Genomic DNA, 23,965 nt, shown 5'->3' on the forward strand with positions numbered 1-23,965 from the left:
GTCATTAAATTGATTGATTGTCATGAACATGATTGACTTTTCGTTTTCGTTTCCCAGGCTCATTTAGTTTAATTCCAAGTAATAAATATGTTTTCAAACAGAACAGCGATACTTTAAGTTACATTTTTGGGTCGCTGCATAGTGTGTTCCATACCAGAAGTCGCTAAAACCAGATTGCAAATGTCAATATGTCAGGATCTCGGCCTTAATTTCCAACAGAGAATGGTAAGAGTATACACTTTCGAATTGTGCATTTTTGTTAAAAGTATACAATTTTTTTACGTAGTTTACTATGAAAGGTTTTTATAGCTATCCTTATGTTCACAATAAGATTTGATTATTTGTTTATATTTACTATTTCTCAAGTGTCGGCATCGAGTGACAGACGAATTTCTTTTTATTTCAGGGCGCAAATATATCACAGTTAGAAAGAGATATTGGGTCAGAGCAGTTTCCACCTAACGAACATTACTTTGGTTTAGTTAATGTAAGTTATAATTTTGATATAAAATAATTTGTGCTACCTTATAAAGTTTCAGTTACCACCCATGAAACTAGATACAATGAACCATTAAATTTATGACCTGTACTTGTATGATTCAAATTCTGACTAATTTGATTTCTTAGAAATAGATACTATAATAGTTCGCACATAAAGAGAATCTAACTAAGCAGACTATTAATATGGTAAACATATTTAGGAGAACCATCACTTATTTATCATAGATTAAGAAACATAATACAATGATTGATTTTTTATGTAGTTACTAGCTCTCTCTAACATGTAATTTAGAAAATAAGCTACAGTTAATACCATACTGGAGTTTACTAGATGTGGTCCAGTTTTAACTGGTCCTATTGGAAATCTATAGATCAGGTCTATATCCAGTAGTGATATCCTATGGCTGATCTATGATGATAAATTATATATTACATTAACAGGTTATAGCTTGAGGAATTATTGGTCTAGGGTTACTTGGAACTTGTTCCATGTTTATAAAATAAAATATTTAAATAAATATACAAAGATTAAGACATGTTGTGCTAACATGAACAGGTCTATAGTTAAACGTAGGTTCTCTCTTATTGATATCAAATAGGACCAGTTGAAAGCAGCCTGCTTTCAGCATTTTACAAACTTAACAAGGTTATCTGTCCACTTCATGGTTTTTTTTACTCCCATTCCCCTATCTTTGGGAAGGACAGGGTTGTTTTTTGTCTTATTAATTTTTTCTGTCTGTCCTTTACATTTTTGTTCTCTACTATCATTCTTCACATAATCTATCATTCTATTCTTTCTTTCCACAATTCATTCTATTTTTCTCTTTTGTTTTAATTCTCATTCATACATCGCCTTCTTATTTCTTTCTTTTACAATTTTGTTCACATTATTTCACATTTTTATTACAGTTTTATGCTTACTCTATTACATTGTTTTACTTGTTTATTTTTGTAACATGTTTAACTTTACTTAAACTGAGAAAAGATTCCCTACTTTTGGCATCTTCTAACATCGAGGTGATGTTTTCCTGATTTATTTTTACGCCCAGCCGACTTTCGGAGACAACCCGGAGTCCTGCAAATGCGGAACAGTGTGCTACTGGGTGGACCACGGTCTGGTCCGATTCACAGAAGCATGAGGGGTCCTCCTTGAGCTTAAACCGGTAAAGATACTCCGAGAACCCTCCCCGACCTCATGAAGAGCTACACCAAAACCGCGTCCACCTCGATACTGTGAAGCACGCGATAGGCTGAGACGGCGTCCGGGAAGAATTTCCGCGTTATCGATGCTGTCGTACCTTCCATATTCATCAAGTGTTCCCAGCCTAAATTGTCGCTTGGCGAATGAGATGGGGCATTCCTCATAGTCCGGTCCTTTTTTGCACTTCAGGGCTGCGTCCTTGGCCAATTGATCCACCCTCTCCACCTTATGGATGAAAGTCCTATGCTTACTGGTTCTTGTTTTCAACTTCTGAATGTTAAGGCCCCAGTGGCTATCTGTTCTGTGTGCTATAAGGCTTGCCCACTGCCACATGAACTTGCCAATGTGCTGGGATCTCCTTATTCCTGATTCTACCTTGTAAAGAAATCTCTTGGCCCTACCTGTGGCTCATTAAGTGACTGTTTAATATATTGAATTTTCTTAATAAATATAAAGATTTTTAGTATCAATTTACATAGGATCTGACCTGTTAAACTTGTTTATAACCAGAGATTAGATATTTCGATTCATATCTACTCAAAGTTTACATGATGATTGGTTACAGGTGTAAAATAGCTTTAGAGGTGTGAATGTATAGCTTATTTAGCATCAATTATTATGCGGTACATCCTATTAAAAAATCAATGGTTTCAGAAATAATAAATAATGTAATCACTAGAGAGATTTAAGACCAATATTAAACATTCATTATTGAAAAAATTACATTATTCTTACCCAGGATTATTATACTGATATTAATGTTAGGAATTAAATGTTGTAGATGCTCATTCAGAAAGTAAATTATTGTGTATATAAGCAACTCATGAGTTTCTCGTTGGCCCTTTTCAGCAAAACTATCTTCCGCAGCGGTAACTTCTTTTAGAGTTAACGATGCCATTTTAAGTTGACTGACGATGTGAAAGTACCTATCACATTCTATACAAATAAAGAACATTTTGATTTTGAACAATACAGCTAGAAAGATTTCATTATCAAAATTTGAATTAGCACCTATTAAAATTAATGTTACCTATCTGTCCCTTCACAGGTAGTTCCATTAAAAGTTACTGGCGCATTTTATTTCAATTGAAAAAAATAATTAATGTCACATATTTCAAAAGGAATATATTTCATAGAAGAAAAGACACATAGTGGTTAGATTAAGATGTAAAAGCTTTTTGCTGACAAATGAGTTATGCATTCACTCATAAGAAGGTGTAAATCACCTATGACCAATCACCCTATATTTATTAATCACATTAGTATGTGGTGTTACAGCTGCTGCCAAGAGAGGTTCAAAAAATATTACCTTTTATCTACTGGTTAATTATTGAAACCACTTCAAACTTTATAGTTTGATAGTGAAGGAAAATATGCAAATGTGTCTGAATTTTAAATTTGTATTTGTTACATAAAGTCCTACTTTTGGTTATCAATTTTACAATAGATAAATTCTACAGCTGTTATGTACTATCATATCTTAGACATCTATTGCTTGCTTATCATTATGGTACTTGAGTAAAATTTATATCTCACTTCCCACTCCCTTTTTCAATTATTTCAGTAACTTCTTCATATATTTTTCACTATAAGACTCTAATAAGTTTAATTTTTTTTCACTGCAACTTGTAATAAGAATATTTTTAAAATAAATTAAGAATTTATAAGTAATGTAATGTATGTTATAAAAGACATCATTAACTATATATCCAGACATAGAGGACTGTGACTTGTGATCATAGATCCCAGATTCCATTTCTAGTTACAATCTTATATAATTCACACTTTGTGAACTAGTTAAACAGAATTGCCATGCTCACAAACAAGTTTCCATATACCATACCATAATACCACACTATGGCTGCCTACCCGCCTGCCTAACATGGCTATTATGCTATATCTCTTCATAGATATTTTTGGGGGAGGTCATTGCCTTGCTGTAGGTGTTTATGGTCTGAAATTTGACAGTATAAAACATATTTTTTTAGCAAACTCAACCATTTGAGGCTACTTTGTCATGTCAGTTGAAAAACCCCCACTGTAAGTCCTAATAAGCCTTCCCCAAAGTATGTGATGCTGGCAGGTCTTTCGCTACCTGCATCCAGTGACTTCCTATGACCTTGACTATGTTGTCAGTCCAGCTAACAAAGAGCCTGCATAACATTTGAGGAATACTTCAGTTCAAATTTTCTCCGGCAACTTTGAATTTCAATACTAAATGCATATTAAGTGACAATATCTATTAATATATCGGAAAATTAAACCACGGATGTCTACTGCTGAACATAGACCTGTCTTATTGATTTTAAATAGCATGGGTTGGAAGATCAAATTTCTTAACCTTTTATTTGTAATCTTAAACGAAGCTTCACCCACCAACTTTTAAATAGTTCGCTGTTAAATTTCTGACTTCTGCAGACAGCATGTGGTTCACAAATCATATACCTCAAAAGTGTTCATTCATCATATAGTTGCATTTTAATATATTTGATAGAAAATTATAGTGAAATTATTTATTGGCATCAAAAATTTGGTCTTAGGTAAATCTCTATGTTAGTTAGGCCTTAAATGATAAACATGAGTGGACTATTTAAAATCAAGTAGTTGTTACTCAATGCTGTAATCTCATAATGTGATTACATACAAGTGCTTCAATTATAAAAAAGAAAACATGTTGTAATTATGTTTAAGTAGATTTATTGATTTATTCTCACGATTGTACATGAAAGCCTACAGTATCACTATACATATTTGGTTGATTTATTGATTTGTGATCATGGTTGTACAACCATAATCAGTAAAATCCTGAAATAACACTGAAGACTTTTAACCGAAGAGCATTTTTAAATGTAAATTGATTTCATGTAACTGCAACACGTTTTTTGAGGGACTCCAATGTTAATGGAAAATGGTGCGTTCCCTCAAAATCTACATAATATAGTATTTTTATGATACAGTATGAGTATTGCGCTATAAGGAAATTCAAGGTTTTTTTGTCTCCTTTTAATTTGGAGGCATGTTTATTCTCCAAAGTTCATAGTTGTGTTTCACTCATTGAACTTTATGGTTGTAAAATATATTAATAACTTCGTTTTTATTTTTTATTATTGGGGGGGCCGGAAAGTAATAAGCTTTCTCAAGTTAAAGTCATACGACTACATTGTTAACAAGGTTTTATTTATAATCAACGATATATTCACCTTCATTGACAACAACCTTGTGTCATCTAGTATACAAATTTTCAATGCCAGACCTGTAAAAAACAATCGGTTTTTCTGTAAAATATGTTGACAGAAGACATTACTTTCCGGTCCCCCTAATATTTTAAACATACTATGTTTATTAACTAAATTAACTTTTCTAGTATATATCTTCATTAAATTTCCAGTTAAAGTTTTCCGTTAAAGTTTCCAGAAGTTTCTAAATTAGGCAAAGCCTGTCTTGTGAAACCATTACATTGATAAAAATTAATTTGAACCTATTTTAATGTTAATTTATTTTTTTTCAGTTTGGCAACACTTGCTATAGCAATTCAGTATTGCAAGCACTATACTTCTGTCGGCCTTTTAGAGAGAAAGTCTTAGAATATAAGGCTAAAAATAAAAGGACAAAGGAGACACTTTTGACATGCTTAGCAGATTTATTTTATAGTATTGCCACGCAAAAGAAGAAAGTGGGTTCTATAGCGCCCAAAAAGTTTATAGCTAGGTTAAGGAAAGAGAAAGGTAAGTGGTGTTTGTTTTTGTGACAACATTAATAATGTAATATTACTCATTCCAGGATATTTGTTTAAATTAGTTAATAATAAAAATTCAATATCAATAATTTAGATCCTTAGTTCCCAGAGCAACATTGGAGTCCGTTGGTGGCTTTTTTTTATTTGTACCCTATCTATTTACAATTCATATGCAGGAAAATATATCCATGAAAACTTATCTACGGTTTACAAAATGTTAGCTTGACTTCATGTTTTAATGTAGGTGGAGAATATTTTACGAAACTTAGTGATTTATTTGTAAAAACTTGCAGATTTCATGATATGTCAAAGCGTCAATTTTTCGTCGAATTTTGAGAATATGATAAATATGTAGCTGCAGGTGGTCCACCAGAACCAACTAAATTTTGACAATGATATATGATCAGGCCGGAAAAGAAATGAATTTTTCTTATAATCTTAATAAGGAATTTGCATAAAATTATTATAAGATACAAATTTGAACTTTTATACCATTGATAGTATTTCATAAATATTTCAATTTATTTGCAGAGGAGTTTGATAATTATATGCAGCAAGATGCCCACGAATTTCTAAACTTTCTAATAAATCATATAAATGAGATTATATTGGGTAAGTGTTTCTATATATTATAATATATCAAATATCAATTCACTAAAATTATTTAAAATATATTTTTTAATTAATTAACCTATTCGAAAATATTTCATAGTGGAACTAAAAGTGACTTTTCCTCGAGCTTTTGTTCGTAACAATTAGTTTTCTTTGTGCATTAACATATAAGTCACTAAAATCAAAAAGAAAAGTAAATTTATTAATAAAATGTAATCTTCATTATTTATTATTCCAAATCAATTTCATAGTTTTTAAAGTAATCCCCGTAAACTTGGTAATAGACCCAGCACTCACACGATGAATCCTTGGAAAGCTTAGAAATTATTTCCTAAATTGATTTAAGAAGATTGTGTTATGTATAAGACATTATTTTAAATAAAGGATAAGGTCTTCCAACTACTGAAGATTATGATGTTACAGCGGAACGCAACCAAAGCACTCTGAAGCTTCAAAAGCCAGCCGGAGAGGGCGTGACCTGCAACGGCACGGTACCGCACAGCGCGGAGCCCACGTGGGTGCACGAGATATTCCAAGGCACGCTCACCAGCGAGACACGCTGCCTCAACTGCGAGACCGTCAGCAGCAAGGATGAGCACTTCTTCGATCTGCAGGTCATTTGATACCTTGTATTATTAAATCCAGCGAGGTTTCCTCAAACCTATATAGAGTGTGATTGATTACTGATGTAAAAGCCATAGAGATGAATATATAGCTCATTTGATGTGGAAATAATGTATCATACACACTATACAACTATTGAGCAATGGTAGAAGACTTGCATTTGTACGTCTTGGGTTCGGTTTCTGGGATAAAATCTTATATAATTCAAACTTAGTCCACTAATTATATATGATTGCTATGGCCCACTAACAAGTGTCAAGAGGATGGGCACCAGCGTCCTTTGTGTATCATAAAACCCTCTGGTTATGGTATATCCGCCCATAGATAACTTAGGGGTGGCCTATGCCTTGTAGTGGGCGTCTATAGGCGGAAATGACGAGGACACACTGTCCAAAAATCGATGGTTTCAGAAATTAAAATAAAAGTGTAAAAAACTCAGATTTACTATGTAGTTATTAAAACCGCAATTGGGTTGTTACAGAATAATGTGTAAACAAGGCAAGAAGTTATATCTATTTCCTAGACTTTACTTTGCCAAATAAGCTATCTGCAAAAGTATATAAACATCTGACGGCCTTTTCAAGAAACTTAAAAACGTGAGGGACATCAGACAGTCATAGGGTCAGTTCTGTGTCAGGCTCCTGGGGAATCGCTGCTCACCAGAGCACTAGATCAGACTCACAGAGTCCCCAAATCGACTCTTAGATAAGTTACACAATAGAATAAGTAATATATTCTTGTATTAACTTTTTTTTTAAAAGAAGTCTCAGATATGAAAATGACTACATAGTAAAATGTATTATTGTTTACTATCTTTGAACTTTAAACTATCCATAAGTCATTGTCCAATTGCATTCTAATATAAATGTAAGCTATACATTCAGCTCTTTACATCAATATCTGCAAGATTTCATAATTAACAAGACGGACAATTGTTTCAGGTGGATGTGGGTCAGAATACAAGCATAACACACTGCCTGAAGTGCTTCAGCGACACGGAGACGCTCTGCAATGACAACAAGTTCAAGTGCGACAACTGCAGCAGCTACCAGGAGGCGCAGAAACGGATGAGGGTGAAGAAACTGCCCCTCATCCTGGCGCTCCACCTCAAGCGGTTCAAGTACATGGAGCAGTACAACAGGCATATCAAGGTGTCGCATCGGGTGGTCTTCCCTCTGGAATTGAGACTGTTTAATACTGTGAGTATATGCACGACCAAACAGATTCAAAATAAATTTATAATAAAGACATGTTATTCAATAAGTTGGGACCTTATCCCAGAGAATTCACAGTAATTACTAAATAAGAACTGGGATTTTAGTACTGTATATAAATAAAATAATAATATAATAAATAGGCTTGTAAATAAATCAATTTTCTATTAAAGCTAAATCCAATTGAAAGTACATATACATAAATTGGTATTGAAAAACTTTATTTTAAAATGTGTAGTAGTGGCTATCTATATGTCTATGCTACTTCACAACTATAACATCTTGCGAAGAAGAGTAAAGTCAAAAATAAGATTTAATAAATGTTAAGGATCAATAAATCATGTGTACCACAATGCCACCTGTTTGTTATGATTAGAAGGGCAAAAACATATACATATAGATAATAGAATCGGTAGATAATTTAATACAAATATAGGATAAGAAATGAATATATATGAGGCATTTAATTAAAAAATAAAGTAATTTGATTGATATTTATTAATCTAGGTAAATAATAAGGCAGTAATAATTAGGTATCATATAGACAAATAAATTTAAATAAGGAATTAGTGGTGAGCAAAAATTCAAAAAGGAGAAATGTTAATAAATGTAACCAATATACAAGTGGCTTAAAATAAGTCCTGTTAAAAGTTCCATTGTTGAATAAATTAATTTAAACTTTATATTTATCATTGAGCACTGATCATATATTTCTATCTTTTTTATTGTGAAAAATTTATTAAAAATTTGAAGCTGTGAGAAATGTTTAAAATAGAGTATTGCAGCTCAATCTGTACAAATAAATAAAATTAGAGTGGTCTCCTTGTAATATTAAACAAACCATTTTTACAACATGCATATAAATATATAGTACATATACCATTGTTTCCGGCTATTCTCCAAAATGCCTAGACGGGTAAATACATAAACTACATATCCATAAAATAAAATTAATTTAAAAAATATAATATAATAGTATATATTTCTTTTAAACATTGGAAGTAATTTATTAAATAGCCTATTTTCTTAATTTCTTAAAAATTTTTGAAAATTGAAAAAAAATGAAAATGAGGTTTTAATTTAATTTTAGCTTTTTGATTTGATTTTAATGCTATTTTAGAAAACTTTGCAATATATCCCTACTTTTTTCAGAGCAAATATGCTTTTTTTTAAATGCACTTAGCTGTAGAACATGTCCACCGTGTAAAATTGGCATATATGTTGTGGACTTTGATAGAAGGTATTATGGTATGTGATAAGGTTTTCTTTATCAGTCAGATGACGCAGTGAACCCGGATCGGCTGTACGACCTGGTGGCGGTGGTGGTCCACTGCGGCTCGGGTCCCAACCGCGGCCACTACATCAGCATCGTCAAGAGTCACGGTTTCTGGTTGCTCTTCGACGACGACATGGTCGATGTACGCATATTTATTAATATATCTGTTATTTACTCTTATTACACTTTGTAACGGCGGACTTATGTTGTAAATGTGATAAGGAAATCATACATAACATGTTAAATACTATACAGGGTGGAATTTTTTAACGCCATCTGGATGGAAAGTACTGTACACACTGGAGATGGACAATTTTACTCAAAGGAAACATTCCTTTTTTTTTTTAAAAAAAAAGAAACAAAACTGCATTCACAGATTTTTGAGCCGCGTAAAATCCGAAAAAATAACACCCTGCACTTTTACGGAATCCATCGATAGGGTCAATCATAAGGATCACATCTCTCTGACAAACGTGGTAAATTAAACACAATGATAACCAAGTGATCCCACACAGTGCCCGCAAATGATATTTCATTGATATAGAAAAATTGACATAAAATTGAAAAAACTAAACTACAATATTTTTTGGATTTCTTTTGAATATGCCAAGTGTGTTTATTTTAATTGTATTGAAAATAATCATTTGTCATTGTTTTAAACAATAAAAAAAATATTTACTGCAATCATGTCCACAAAACAGTGGCCCGAGTTCTAATCTGAAGGAATACAAAAAATTATCCATTTTCAAGTTATAAAAATTAGCTAGCCTCCTTGCCCCCTTCTTCTCCTTTTTTTAAAAAAAGAAATGATATATAAAGGCCTGCATATAGTCATAGATTCAGCCAACACGGCATAATAGTATATCATAACAAAAAATCTTCAAAGTAAAACTCAACAATTTTATTTAGATGGTTTAAAATATTAATTACGAACAGTTTTATAAATTTTTGACAAATTAAATAAAGATACTAAATAAAATTATTTAGATTTGACTCTACTTACATTTTTACATATTGCAACACTACAAGAATGAATCTAATTTCTACTAAACAGAGTTTAGACATATATATATATATATATATATATATAAATTAATATTTTAAACCATCTAAATAAAACTGTTGAGTTTTACTTTGAAGATTTTTTGTTATGATATACTATTATGCCGTGTTGGCTGAATCTATGACTATATGAAATATATATATATATATATTGGAAATATTATTTTTTTGCAGAAAATCGACGCGTCTGCAATAGAAGACTTCTACGGCCTAACTTCCGACATTCAGAAATCGTCCGAAACGGGATACATACTGTTCTATCAGTCGAGAGACGCTAGTTGTTAAGTTTCCCTAAACATAGTCATTTATATTATTTAAGTTAGCGGACCGACGTGCCCTGGTTGTTAAAGTTGACGCGGCACGCGATACTGAGATTGTTCCGATTCAATCATTGATTATTATTATTATATTCATTTTAGATTTTCATCCAATTTGTAAATATCAATCGTTCGAAAATTAAGAATTGTGATTTTCTTCATTGCTTTCGTTTTATTTCACCTTATTTATTTCCCTACTTCATTACGGAACCTGGATCCTTAACCCTTAAATGCATGAGTATTACTTACTTTTTAAGCAAGTTATTTATTATTAGATGTGCGATTAGCCCTATAAAAAAGAATAAAAAAAATAGTTAATAATGGGATTGGAGGAAGTATACGTTATATGATCAAAAGTTACTAATCAGACACAAATGTGGAGTATTATATACCAAGAGTGGCCAAGCCATTTTTCAAAATTTATTGCATGCCGCAATTTACGCGTTTAAAACACGCAAAAGAATGTTTTTTTTTACAAAAATCATATTTATTGACAGTACAAAATATGAATTTAAGTTAGATATAATGGCACGCGTATATGACAGCACTTCTAATAATAGTCAAGATGACGGTTAGTTAATTATGAACGGTGTTTGGAATTTACTAATTTTATGGCGAAATAACAATAATAATTATTCATATCAGCAATTTGTTTCGATTTCCCAGGAGCTGAGGTTATATAATTTGAAATATTAAAATAATTCGACAATTAAACGGAGTCAAAAGTAATCGTTCAGTGTGCGGCTGCATGAGACGCAATTTGGCCACCCCTGGATATATACGTATTATTTTATTGACGGAAGCAGTCAAAGCTGACATTTTGGCGGGAAGTTCTGTTTTTAGGATAAAAATGTTTCTTTACTTCATATTTCTTTCAAATCTCAAATACTTTTCACTGCACACGCTGCTTCCTTAAATTTCATGCGGATAGTTTATAAACACTTTATTGGACAAAGGAAAAGAAATTAAATCATATAAAATAAGCAAGAACAGCAGTACAAACCACAGTGTACTAATGAAAAATAGGGATGGTGGTCTTTTCTTTTTTGGAGGGTGGGTTAGTTAGAAATCTGATGTAAACAAATATTAAAATATAATATATACACATGTACATGATATTGTGATAAGTAGAAGCATAGATACAATATTATTGTGACAAATAATGAAGCTTTACTGGCCTTTTGAAAACAATTTTGGATTTCACTACAGGTAACTCAATATATACATACCACTACAGGTAACTCAATTGACCAGCATGCAGCCTAAGCAGTAAATATATTGAATTATTTTGGAAATCTTGTTTAAATGTTTAACACAAAAACACGAGATCAGCTGAATCTCATACTTAATATGTTACAATGGAGGATTAAAACATCCAGCTCGCATTACATAGTCATCAACTAATGAAAGAAAGTCCGATACTTTGTATGTTTCCCTCATTAACCTTTTACAACTGTTACAGAACCTTGGTTCTGTAACAAGTGAAGAAAAGCAAAGTGTTACTTGAACACACTTATGATATTAAATGGTAACACTATAAAGAGTAACAAATCAACTTACACAAAGTCTATATTTTGCAGTTTTTCTGTATTCACTCATTTGTATAATTTTAATAGTATTCATATTTTTCTAGTTTCTTTAAGAGATTTTTAAAAATATTAACTAATGATTCTTTGATGGATAAGGTTAGTTTTAGTAAACCATTGGTTTTCATTGCCTCTTAAACATTTAATGAAATCATTCATTTTTAATATAAGAAGTTGATTGACTGCATTTAGCTAATTAACTTTATCTACAGGTATTTTTAATTATTAACAAAATGTATATACACAATACTCTTGGAATATAAACAAAATAAAAGATGGCATTTCTTAAAAATAGTTTATTCCTTCTTAAGCTACAAATTCGTATGGAATTGGAGCCAATAGAATGGGTTTCTCAGCACCGTTGACAATGTGCGCTGACTTTGGTGGCTCAGGCTGTCTCTTCAGCTTGACAATCTTGCCTGCAGCCTTGGCTTCCTTCAGCAGCCTCTCGTTCTCCTTGACACGCTTGAGGAAATCCTGTCTGCACTTTGAGTGCTTGACATGTTCCACTCGGATGTTAATCCTCTTGGGTAGAATGCGGCCACGGACACGCTTGTTTACAATGACTCCCAGAGCATGTGCTGTCACATTGTACACACGGCCTGTCTTGCCATGGTACACCTTGTGTGGCATGCCCTTCTGAACTGCTCCATTGCCCTGTGAATTAAGAAACCAAAACCATTAATACTTTAGTGCAAACCACATGTAGGTCTTTACAAAATTATTTGTGGCCATAAATATGTCAAACATGATTTTAAAAATAATCTTTTTCACTTTCTTGTTATTATAATTTAAAAATCTATCATTGTTTCATGTTTCAAAATAATTAAATTACTGACAACAAATATGACAGACAAGTTCTTATCAAATATACATAGTATGAACTTTTGTTTTAACTCCATGTAATTTCTTTTAAAAACACAATACGTTTTTTGCATTTCTTAAAAATATGCATTAAATTAATTTATTCCAAAAAAAAATTATACATTTTTGTATAACAGCAAACTTAATACATTGATTAATATGCATTGAACACATTCTCTGCCAGTTTTGCTAAGGTAGTTGAAACCAGTTAATATCATAAAATACAATAAATAGAATAAAAAAATAAAATCAAACCATGAAGGAAGAGAATCAACAATCACATAAAAAGACAAAAAACATGCAAATAGCTACTACATAATAAATAAATATTCCATAAAATATATAAAATTGTATATAGTGAAAAATTACAATTATGAATAATTGTTTAGACCATAAAGTACCTTAGCTACTCTCTTATAATAATAATCAAAAATATATTATTAAACTGTCAACATGGTTGACTCTACCCAACAAGTGCTGCCTTGTGGGCTAACTAACTTTTATTAGCCAAAAAATCACAAGCATGAACATGGTTCAAATTAGATAAAAAATACTTTAATGTCATATAAATCTTAAATTTACTGTATACATTATATGTAAATATATGTTTTATGGATTTTGATATACTTTTATACCTGGTTACTGCTTAGCAGTGAGATGCAAGATATAACTATACCAAGGTACTTTCCAACTCTTGCATTAAACTAATTTAAATAAACTGCTATATAATCTGCTTAAAACAGTTTTATTTAAACTATTCAAGCCTTATAGTCAACAGAATTAATCAAAATTGAGTGTTATAACCTATTGAAATATACACATTTAAAATACTGTCTAGGATTCAGGTCAGAAATTTTTTCTTACATTGAAAAATGTCCTGGTACAAGTTTTTTAAATTACTGCACCTAAACAATTTAATTTTCTATTTATCTTTGATTTTCCTTGAAGTTGCCAGACAATTTGTACAGTCTCTAGTTTTATTTTATTTATTAATAATAAATTCTAAGATTCTATATAAGAATGTATTCTGGCACAAAGATAAAATCTTTGAAGTTGTTGCTGAGAAAATTCGAAATTGGAATGATATTTAATTAAAAAATAGCTATTTACCTAATATATACGGCGTTTGAATTGTATCTTTATATCTTCAAATAAGTTGTGAGGGTAACAGAATTTATATCCCTAATGGAGAAAAGAAAAACAGCGGCCATCTAAGAAATAAACAACAAAAGACTGGGGTTGCATTTGCGTAGTAAGTTATATCGCACTAACCCTCGTGTTTTAGCGACGGAATAGATCTAAGCATATCATACCCTTATGTCAACGATGTCTCCGACTTTATAAACTTTCATATAAGTGGAAAGCGGTATGGTTCCATGTGTGCGGAATTTGCGAGCGAACAGGTCCCTCGTACCGCGGCGGTATCCCTTGGAGTTCGTCATCTTGAAGCCTGGAATCACAATTCAGTTACCGCACATTGCACGTGGCCTTACAAATACAATCGTCAATAAACATATAGACGCTTAAATCTAATATACTGATTGCTTATATTATTTAAAATAATTATTTTCAAGAGAAACCTACAAGTTTAAACACTATAAATTGTTTTTTAATGATTTTTCCCGATATTCACCTTAACTATGCAAAGCTTTGCCCTAAAGAAAGAAAATAGGTTATTTTGTCTTTGGTATTAAATATTAAACATTGCCATATTATAAAATAATAAATCTCTGTTAAAATTATTTTAATTTAAAATCAATTTAAAAGATTTAATCAGATAGAACCTATATAATTTTCATTTCAACAGCATTAGACTTAATTTATAAAATTGTTGATAATATATTTAATTAGTTCACACGGATCTTTTTTACCGTTCAGAAATTTTGGCCAATATTTTACAATTTTCAAGAATATAATTTTTATGGAAGATAACATAATTTCTAATTAATTTATCTTAGCTGTAGTCTAAATTGGTCGAGACATTGTTTGTGTTAACAAAGTTCACCAGTAACAATTTTATAATATCTGTATCTGTGCGGGAGTACATAAATTGCAATTACCGAACAAAAACCTTAACGTCATACATCATTTCAACGAATGTTCTTTTTATTTTATTTCTCTTTTTATTAATTAGAATTTAGCAGTAAATGTATATTTTACTTTATATTTAATTATTTACTAATTATGAACACTCCGGCAGAGAATATCTTAATAAATTCCTGTCAATATACCCCTGTTTACGTGATACAAAATCCTAGCGTTAGTAATCAGGTAATTTTACAGTTATTTACGTTTTGTGTTATTGTTATGAATGTAAGTAATATATTAATACCTAATCACTTGCAGGCCAGATCGTTTGTTATATCCCAAAATAATGAAAACGCACAAAAACCAGTTGGTGACAGCTTGAGAAGCTTTTATGAAAATAGCGGCAAAATAGCGAATAACCTCCAGGAGAATGTAGAGTTCAAACCGAAGATACTGAAAAAAGTCGATAGCAGTGTAGTTGGAAATAATTTGAAGTTAGCCAGTTTCCTCTTGCCTAAGAACGATAACACAAGTAAGCAGTATGTTGCACCTGTGAATAACATCGTGCTCAAACCTGTAGTACCTCCGTCTAACACGAGTGTAGTCAATATCGTACCGAAATTAGACATAAATAGAAAAATTGTGAAGCTGAAAAGCATCCCTAATAGTACAAAGACCTCAATACCAGCAAGAAAATTGCCAAAGATTAAACCAAAAGAAATGTAAGTGTGACTTTATTTTATACCTTCATTTTTTTTTTATGGACAAATGCCACTCAGGCATACAGCCACTTTATTTTACCAACTTTACCAAGTTGAGTGGCGATGCACTGAAGTTGCTACGTCTGACTGATAGTAACTAAACTTGAGGTCTCCCATAAGTACTTAAGTTGTTGATAATTTAAATTAATATATTAATGCATATTTTTATGGCATACTCACAATTATAGCAGCGATAGCCTAATGGTAGAGGTAAATTTTTGTTTTAAAACTAGTTAATTTCTTTAATTATACAATGTCTAGTAACTACATTATCATACCATTAATAAAGATATGATATGTTATAATAAAACCATCCATAGATCGATTGTAGGCAGTCATTTTTAACCATTTTTCGGCCATGCCGCACCTTAGCGTCTCTAAAATTCTTAATAAATAATAAAAAAATATGTTACATAGGCGGGTGTTATGTAACATATTAATTTTTTATATTAAACCCGGTTAAAGGTTAAACTTGTGGCGAGTTCACTTTCAAATTGCTACCTTTAAAAATCAAATTGCACCTCTGTGTAGGTGCGGTGTGGTTTCCACATTGAAAATCACTGATCTAGGGTGTTTTAAAAGAATTGCTTTATTTCACAATTATTTCTTAGTGCTCATCATAAAACATTGATGGAATTGATAATGAACTGTTTCCATATCATCCTGTTGTTTGCTTTTCTCTTCTATAAAAAAAGAGGCCCATTATTAACTTTCACTGGACTTCTTTTGCCATATACTTATCCCTAAAGCACTGCTCATAGTCAAATTGTGTCATTCTCTTCTTCGTCCTAAACACACTTGAACAAAGTTGTGTAAATGTTCTATATGAAGTTTCCTTGAACATCTGTTTACAATGAGTAATTTCTTGAAGTCATCCTGTTTGCAAGTCAGATGTCCAAATAATTTAGACTCGCTTGTACAATTGCAGAGTCCCTTTCCTTATTTAGTGGAGGTAGATTTGTTGATCTGTTCGGCCGTCCTCAATTCAATATGTTTTTAATAATTTTAACAAAGAAACCCTTTGAATTATTTTATGAACAATCATTTTATTTAACACTTGACATAAGTTACCAAAATCTATTGTTACGGCACATACACTAAATGCTTTCAAAACATACTGGATATTCTATCACTACAACACATATCAACTATGTCTATGAAACAAAGAGAAAAATATACAATTTTTTTTTTGTTTTAGCTCTACGAATCCATCTAAACATACTTCAGTGCAATTATTAAAGCTTGGTGAGACATACCACAGGTGAGTACTCTATAATATATTTTATTTTACATAATGTGTGCTATGTCTCCTATTTTTAATGTTCATTATCATGTCAACCAATAGAACTTACACTGCCTGTATCCTATAATTTCCCCCAAATTTGACCATGTCAGTGCACCATGGTGGGCCTATCCATGCAGAGTCTAAAAATTCATGGTTGTCAAATGAGACTCTTTCGACTCTAATTGCATATGGTTGCCTGTATGGTATTCCCTGGTCCACTGATAAATCATATGCGAAATTCATCGAACTATGTCTATGACCTATATAACAAAACTAAATATGAATTAAACATGTATATTAATTAAGGATATTATACGTTATAAGATTGTAATGCCCTCACCCATAAATACAAGAGCACAGAGCGAGAGTCTCCCAATAGCTGGGGCCATTAAATAAAACTAAATATGAGATTAATGGGTTTCTGACACTGATTTATATAGTATTTCTTGACAAAAATGTTCTGAAAAAAAAACTAGTAATTTTTATAATATTGTTGTGTATATTTAAGCAATTTTAGAATGAAAAAAAAAATTTAGGTGGTTGATCTGCATAGTTGTGTTGATATAAGTTGATAACAGATTACTATTGTAATATTTGAATTATTCTATTCAATATTAACAGTAACACTACCGTTTTGACTTCACTTCTCAATACAGTATCTGGTTATAGAGAGGTTTTTGCAATACTATGATATCAATAATATCTATGCCTTTCATAGCAAATGTTAAAAAAAAAATACTCATTCATAATATCTATCTTTGCAGTCTCAATCAGTTGAGCGATGACCAGATGAAAATAGTGAATCATGCTCTGAAAATATTTAGTGATCCGGAGAAAACGCCAAAGGAACCAGCTTACGATCCTGTCACAAATACGCGCTTTATATATAAGTAAGTTAATACTAATAAGTAAGTTAAAGCTAATATATCTAATGGTCAATAATGGTTCAGCTTTTTTTGTAAAATGCCTGTGTTTAGTACTGGCGTTCTTCAGCCAGAATAAAGAGATCATCATTCACATTTTAGCCGATAGATATGTTGTTTAGTCTCAACTGGCTGATTTCGTCGTTTTGCGTTGGGGTTGGTTTTAATCAAGTCAACCCAACTCCTCGAGAAATCCCAGCAGACCGTTGATGTTGCTGGCAGTCTCGGGGAGGCACTTTGGTGATCCAAGCAAGATGGATCCTGTAGAGCAGCCATCTCGCCTTCCAGGCACGCTTTGCACAAAGGACTGACCCTGATTTACCATGTCTTACTTTGGTTGTCAATTTCCTAAGCTGGGCTCGCTGGTCCATAGTTTTCTCCAAAACCTTGAAGCACTCTGTTCTGCAACAGCAGTCTGTTCAGCATATTAAGTAGCCAGCCAAATGTAGACTAATGTAATAAGGAGTAACTTAAACTAATTTTATTTTAGAAAAATTATAACATAATAGCAAGTTCAGCAAGTAGAAATATAAAATATGGTGTGATCTTTTACAGTTGAATTTAATTAATAATACACGAGGACGACAATGCAAAGGAAATGTGTAAAAATTAATTAATTACTAATAATTATACTGTGACGCCTGGTTATAGTTAAGTTATATAAAGATGATGACAAAGTGATTGACATATAATTGTGTCCAACAAGGAATGGTATTGCTATATTTAACGACTTTTAAACAATAGACATCTGTTTTAAAGAACAGAATCCCTACATTATTCCACATCTGGTAGCCTTTACAATAGCGCCCTACAATATTAGATTTTCTTTTCCAGAGTCTTGTCACCAAAGGATTTGACTGTAGTTGGTAAGAATAAATTAATATTTAAACAGAAGAAAGCCGAGGACAATACGGAATTAATTAAAAAGGAAGTAGAAGAAGAGAATATTTGTAAAAAGAAATTAGAGAAAAAAGAAGTTAAGCTGATTATACCTGAAGATGTTCAGGAACCACCAGCTACGGTTTTAGAGGTAAATTAATTAATTTTAATATTTGTTAACAATTCTGTAACAAATAAGTATAAAAATTTGAAGTGTTTATTTGTTATAGAGAGCACTTTTATTGTAAAGAATAAAAAGCTCGATAAGTGTAAACATCCACAATTGAAATTTCCACATGGGAACCATTAAGACTTATAAAATGATATTCAAAACAATATAAGAACTCAAACTTGGAAACCTTAAAAATTGGGTCTTAGGCTGGGCGCCCTTTGCTCCCTGTCACCTCGAACCAACGGAATATTCAAATGATATTTGGCTAATAGGGACAAAAAGGACGATTGCATAATTGTAGGGTAGATAAATTTAATATTCGAAGATTAATAATATAAAATTTATCTATGATGGCTGATGATAATAAGTTGGGACAGTTAACGGAAATATTAGTAATTTTAGTCTCCCAAATATAATTCTTTTTACAAAAAAAATAACTTATTTTTTTCTCAATAATTTTTGGCAACTATAAAACGCACTAGCGCCATCAGTGCCTTGTAATTAGATGTCAATTTAATTTATTTTTTTAGTATTTCTTTAAATGTTTCATTTTACACTTACTGAAGTAAACAAATTGTTTTAGTAAATAAAGTAATAATATACTGTAGTAATAATATACGCATTGGATATGTTCACCTTCACATAGCAGTTTCCTTACCTAACCAGATTTTAATCATCCTACAAGAATGATATGATGGTCAATCTTGACAGGCTTAAGTTGTGAAGATTTCTGAATAAAATCACTCACTCCTACTAATGCTGCATATAAATTCACTTTTTAATTAACCCTCGTTATTTCTTTGAGCAAGTCATAGGAATATTTGTTTCCCAGTGAACAGTAACTTATGTTAATAAAACAAGTTTCAAGATTCTAGATTATAATTCAGATTGTAGTTATTTTAGCAGATTTATTAGAATATCTATAGAATGCATTCACCTTCAACAGCAATATTCATCTACCATCGTGACCTAATTTTAAATGATTCTACAAAGTTTGATCTGCAAATGACCTAATATTTACTCTCAATAAACTTTAATCCTAAGAGAAGGAGGGTGATGTACTAGACACAATTTGAATGTAAAGAAAGATAGAGATTGTGAAGGACAGTTGGAAATTGTAATATGTTATAAGAGATTGAGAAGGATGAAAAAAGAAAGTCAAATTAAACAATAAATTTAAAAAAATATTTCCCCAAGTTGTAACATCCCTGTCCCACACATAGCCGGAGGAGAACGAGAGGTCCCTAAAAAGGGAAGCCATTAAAAAAAAACTAATCCTTTGACAGGTTATAGAGATTTTTCTATTATATCACTCGATCCTTCTTCCACAGCATAAAAATAGAAAATGATTTAATGTAAAATTGAATTACAGACAAAAGTAACAAGAAGTGGGAGAAAAGTAAAATTGCCAAAGCACCACACTTCAGAGGAAGAAACACCGCATAAACCGAGAAAGAAAAACGGATCAATTGTATCTTGTTTTCAATGCTCTTTAGTGAGTTTTGTTTTATTTTTGTTTGCCATTTTATTTAATGCTACATTACTAACATTTCCGTTAATACCAGAAGCTGTACACTCCTCAATATAGAGTCTATTATGACTTACCCAGGTTGATGAGATTCTGTGGAGCTTGGCCAGTTTCATAAACTGCACATTATCTTATCATTTGACAAACTCAGCATACATGGTGAAATAACCAACCCTGTCTCATTTTGAGTAAGTTATTCCAATGGAATAAACAGTTGGAAACTGGTCTCCTATTATATAAAAGTCATCACCAAGAAAATCTAAAATATATATTAAAATATAACATGTAAATGATATAATAGGAACATATTATCAGAAATGTCATTTAGTTATGTGTCATTTAGATATTTCTTTTATCTTTTTCTTTAGCAATCCTATAAATCAATGTCTAGTCGAAATGGTAGAGCGAGTAGTGGCTTAAACTACTAAACACACAAATTTAGTAAAATACAAATTTTGACAAACACCTTATTTCGAGGTAGTATGGTATTTTTGTTAGGTTTTGCTACCAAATAATTTTTTTTTTAAATATGATTCAAACATACAAACACTCACTACAAGTTCCATAAATTAATTTAGCTTTTCAATGGCAATAATTTCATGAATATAGATTTTATTTAAATTTGTTTAATTCTTACAATCGTTCACATAGTTTAGTTTTTTTTTATTTAGTAGTCCTTCAGTACATTTTTTACTATTTTTTATTTCATTTTGTTTTTATACACAGACATAAGTTGTTATCTATAAATTTTCTGATGCTAACCCCTAGCTGTATCTATTAACAGATCGGATTGACGTTCATTTATAGTACACCTTATTTATGTATTGAATATCTCAAATTATCCAAATTTAATAGAAATTATTGTTTCAGGAATTCAGCAGTTTATACCGTTTACAGAGACACTATGAGAACCATCCAACGCACATACCGGCCAAAATACACTCAAACCTTTTCCACTGCCTGCTGGCAATTATAAAAAGCGGGTCAGAGGAAGACAGAGCGAACATATTTATACAGCAGCTGGAACAGTTGATAGCAAAATTCAAATCTCTCTTACCGTGTTTATTGAAGAAGGTTGACGGTGATGAAGGCAAATTGTGCAATATTAATGATGATATTGGAAGGTGACAATAATAATATATTTATTGTATTGCAATACATAGAAAACATAATTAGGATAAATAAAAAATAAAGTAAGAATGAACTAAAGTGCTAATTAAAAAACCAAATTGACTGTTTAGTCAAGGAAGATTTTATCGGTGATAGATGAAGTGTTTTACAATATTATTTTATATTTATCTATTTATTTAAAAGAATAATGTGAATGTTTCGACCTTAGGTCAATGTTTAAAAGCAATTGGAACAACCACATGCGACTTGTATTCTCTGCTTTGTACAAGCTGTTACAGCCTTAAGTTCCGTTAAGGGTTACCCTTAGGTAAATCTACACACTTAATGGATAAAATACCTACACCAAATCACACAAAATGTGGTGTGTTGGTGGATGTCCACTATATCCTCATAGAATGTGTCTGAACCGAAACATTCAGGAAGTCTTTCAAAACTTATAACAATCTATCCATAGGTTTAGTAACCAGTATATTGATAAAAGATATATTATTATTAAAATTAATAAAAATATTATGTTTTTTATGTTGTGTACAGTTCTAATAATTATATTAATCAAAGTAGAATAAAAATGTTGGCTAGCATTAAATATTTTATTCATCTTGTTGGAGAATGTCCACAATAATAAATGTGTACACTATACTTTAAAAAAAAAGAATGAATTAACCATTAGTTGTTATGAATGGAATAGTGTGTGTGGTTGCTAGTGTATGTTCTTCACGGAATTTCTCAGCTTGACTTAAGGCAGTTGTGTGAAATGTTCGAGAATGTATAGTACTAGATTATATTAATCAATTAAAAAAAAATACAAGTGGTGAAATTCAGATTACCATTCAACCACAATGCCTGAGTCCAGAAGCAATGGACGTTATTGTTGTTTTTTTTGTTATTTAATATTTCAACATATAACTATTCAAATGTTATGTTTTTTTGCAGCTTCTGAAACTAAAGATTTGCATAAATGACTTAAAACATTTTTATACTATTCATTCCATAGATAATATTGTTACATAGATTATATGTATATATATGGCTTTTAAAAACGCTCTTAGTGATAGTACATATAATAATCCACCATTCATCAATATTTATTTTACATTACTTATGTATCTCTTGTAACTGTTAGATTTGTTATTAACAAGTATATTATTTTTAAGGCATTCAAATAATTATAAACTGACAATTAACCTATTTGAATGTATCTTTTTTGTTTTTAGATTATTCGGCATGAACCCTGGAAAGTACAATCTTAACATGGATGCACTGAGTTGTGTAAAGGATAAAGAGGGACACTGTAGACATAACCCACCCAAAACCAATCAGATCAACTCAAACTTGGGTCAACCAACACAGATTTGGTCAATGAAACAAAATGATGATCAATCCAGTATAGACAGCAAAGTTGATGACTGCGCAAGAATCAACTCAGTTGCGAAATGGCCGACTGTAACTAAAAGAAATTGGAAACAAAAACCACAGAACACAAATGCAAAAAAACCTAAAATGGAATCTGAATGTGATACACACATCGATTTAGAAATAGATGATCTCATAACTTATAGCGAAAAGACTTTAGAAAAACCAGCTCCAAGTGTCCCCTTAATACCAACAGATGTTAAAAATGAACCCATCGCCTTAGACATATTCAAAGATGAACCTAAAAAACCTGCACATGTACGATTCCATAGCGCTCATTTTGATATCCGATCATCACCTATTAAACAATCATCAACTGTATTCTGCAAGTTCCAAATAAATCCTGAAAAAATACCCAAGTATGAAGTCCAAATAATAAAACCCATTGAAACGGAGAAAGAACTACAAAACGAAGTACAAACCAATGGAACATTAGATGCAAGTGCAATATTTAATGATAACATAGAAGTACCCACAAAAGAGGCAGCTGATAATAATTTAGATTTCGTGAACAAAGAATGGACAATAGATATAACTAATGAACAAACAGAAAGTGATATTAAATCAAATACGCTGATTGAACCAGCTTTACTACATTTTAAGGATAGCGAATGTAAAAATCAAATGATTGTAGATAGTCACAATGACAATTGGGAAATTAATAATCACTCAAATCAAAGCCACTCAGTATTAAATTTTTTCGACTCGCTGGGCAGCGATTGTCTTTCATATCCTGAGACTGAAATTAGGAATAATCCAGTAGATTTTCAACTGGACTTGTTCCCATTTAGCAATACCTAATTATAAGGATAATTTAATAAAAAGAAATGAAACTGTATTGCTATTAAAGAT

At 31.3% G+C, this 23,965-nt stretch overlaps 3 protein-coding genes across 4 annotated transcripts; 2 read left to right on the forward strand and 1 right to left on the reverse strand.

The window, feature by feature from the left end:
* The first annotated feature begins 27 nt into the window (after positions 1-27).
* Positions 28-10,704, forward strand: Usp12-46 (Ubiquitin-specific protease 12/46). The gene is made up of 8 exons (XM_068771770.1): positions 28-225; positions 407-487; positions 5,211-5,427; positions 5,970-6,050; positions 6,474-6,664; positions 7,616-7,873; positions 9,163-9,306; positions 10,401-10,704. The coding sequence occupies exons 1-8, from the start codon at positions 181-183 to the stop codon at positions 10,509-10,511; spliced, it is 1,128 nt and encodes a 375-aa protein (XP_068627871.1). The 5' UTR covers positions 28-180; the 3' UTR covers positions 10,512-10,704.
* Positions 10,705-12,410: 1,706 nt separating this feature from the next.
* RpL21 (ribosomal protein L21) lies at positions 12,411-14,712 on the reverse strand. 2 transcript variants are annotated; one of them, XM_068771623.1, is made up of 3 exons: positions 14,627-14,712; positions 14,307-14,443; positions 12,411-12,786 (listed from the first exon to the last, which is right to left on the reverse strand). In XM_068771623.1, the coding sequence occupies exons 2-3, from the start codon at positions 14,433-14,435 to the stop codon at positions 12,436-12,438; spliced, it is 480 nt and encodes a 159-aa protein (XP_068627724.1). In that variant the 5' UTR covers positions 14,436-14,443; positions 14,627-14,712; the 3' UTR covers positions 12,411-12,435. The 2 variants fall into 2 exon arrangements, with proteins under 2 accessions (XP_068627724.1, XP_068627723.1); XM_068771622.1 differs by having other exon boundaries at positions 14,578-14,666.
* A 360-nt stretch (positions 14,713-15,072) lies between these two features.
* On the forward strand, positions 15,073-23,965 carry LOC137928581 (uncharacterized). Its single transcript, XM_068771460.1, has 8 exons — positions 15,073-15,264; positions 15,340-15,743; positions 16,981-17,043; positions 17,832-17,957; positions 18,825-19,020; positions 20,414-20,536; positions 21,440-21,693; positions 22,915-23,965. Exons 1-8 carry the CDS (start codon positions 15,178-15,180, stop codon positions 23,912-23,914), a joined length of 2,253 nt encoding a protein of 750 aa, XP_068627561.1. The 5' UTR covers positions 15,073-15,177; the 3' UTR covers positions 23,915-23,965.

Source organism: Battus philenor, unplaced genomic scaffold (genome assembly GCF_028537555.1).
Source record: "Battus philenor isolate CCGP_79_NKW_IND1 unplaced genomic scaffold, ilBatPhil1.0.hap1 SCAF_4, whole genome shotgun sequence".
NCBI classification, from domain to species: Eukaryota; Metazoa; Arthropoda; class Insecta; order Lepidoptera; family Papilionidae; genus Battus; species Battus philenor.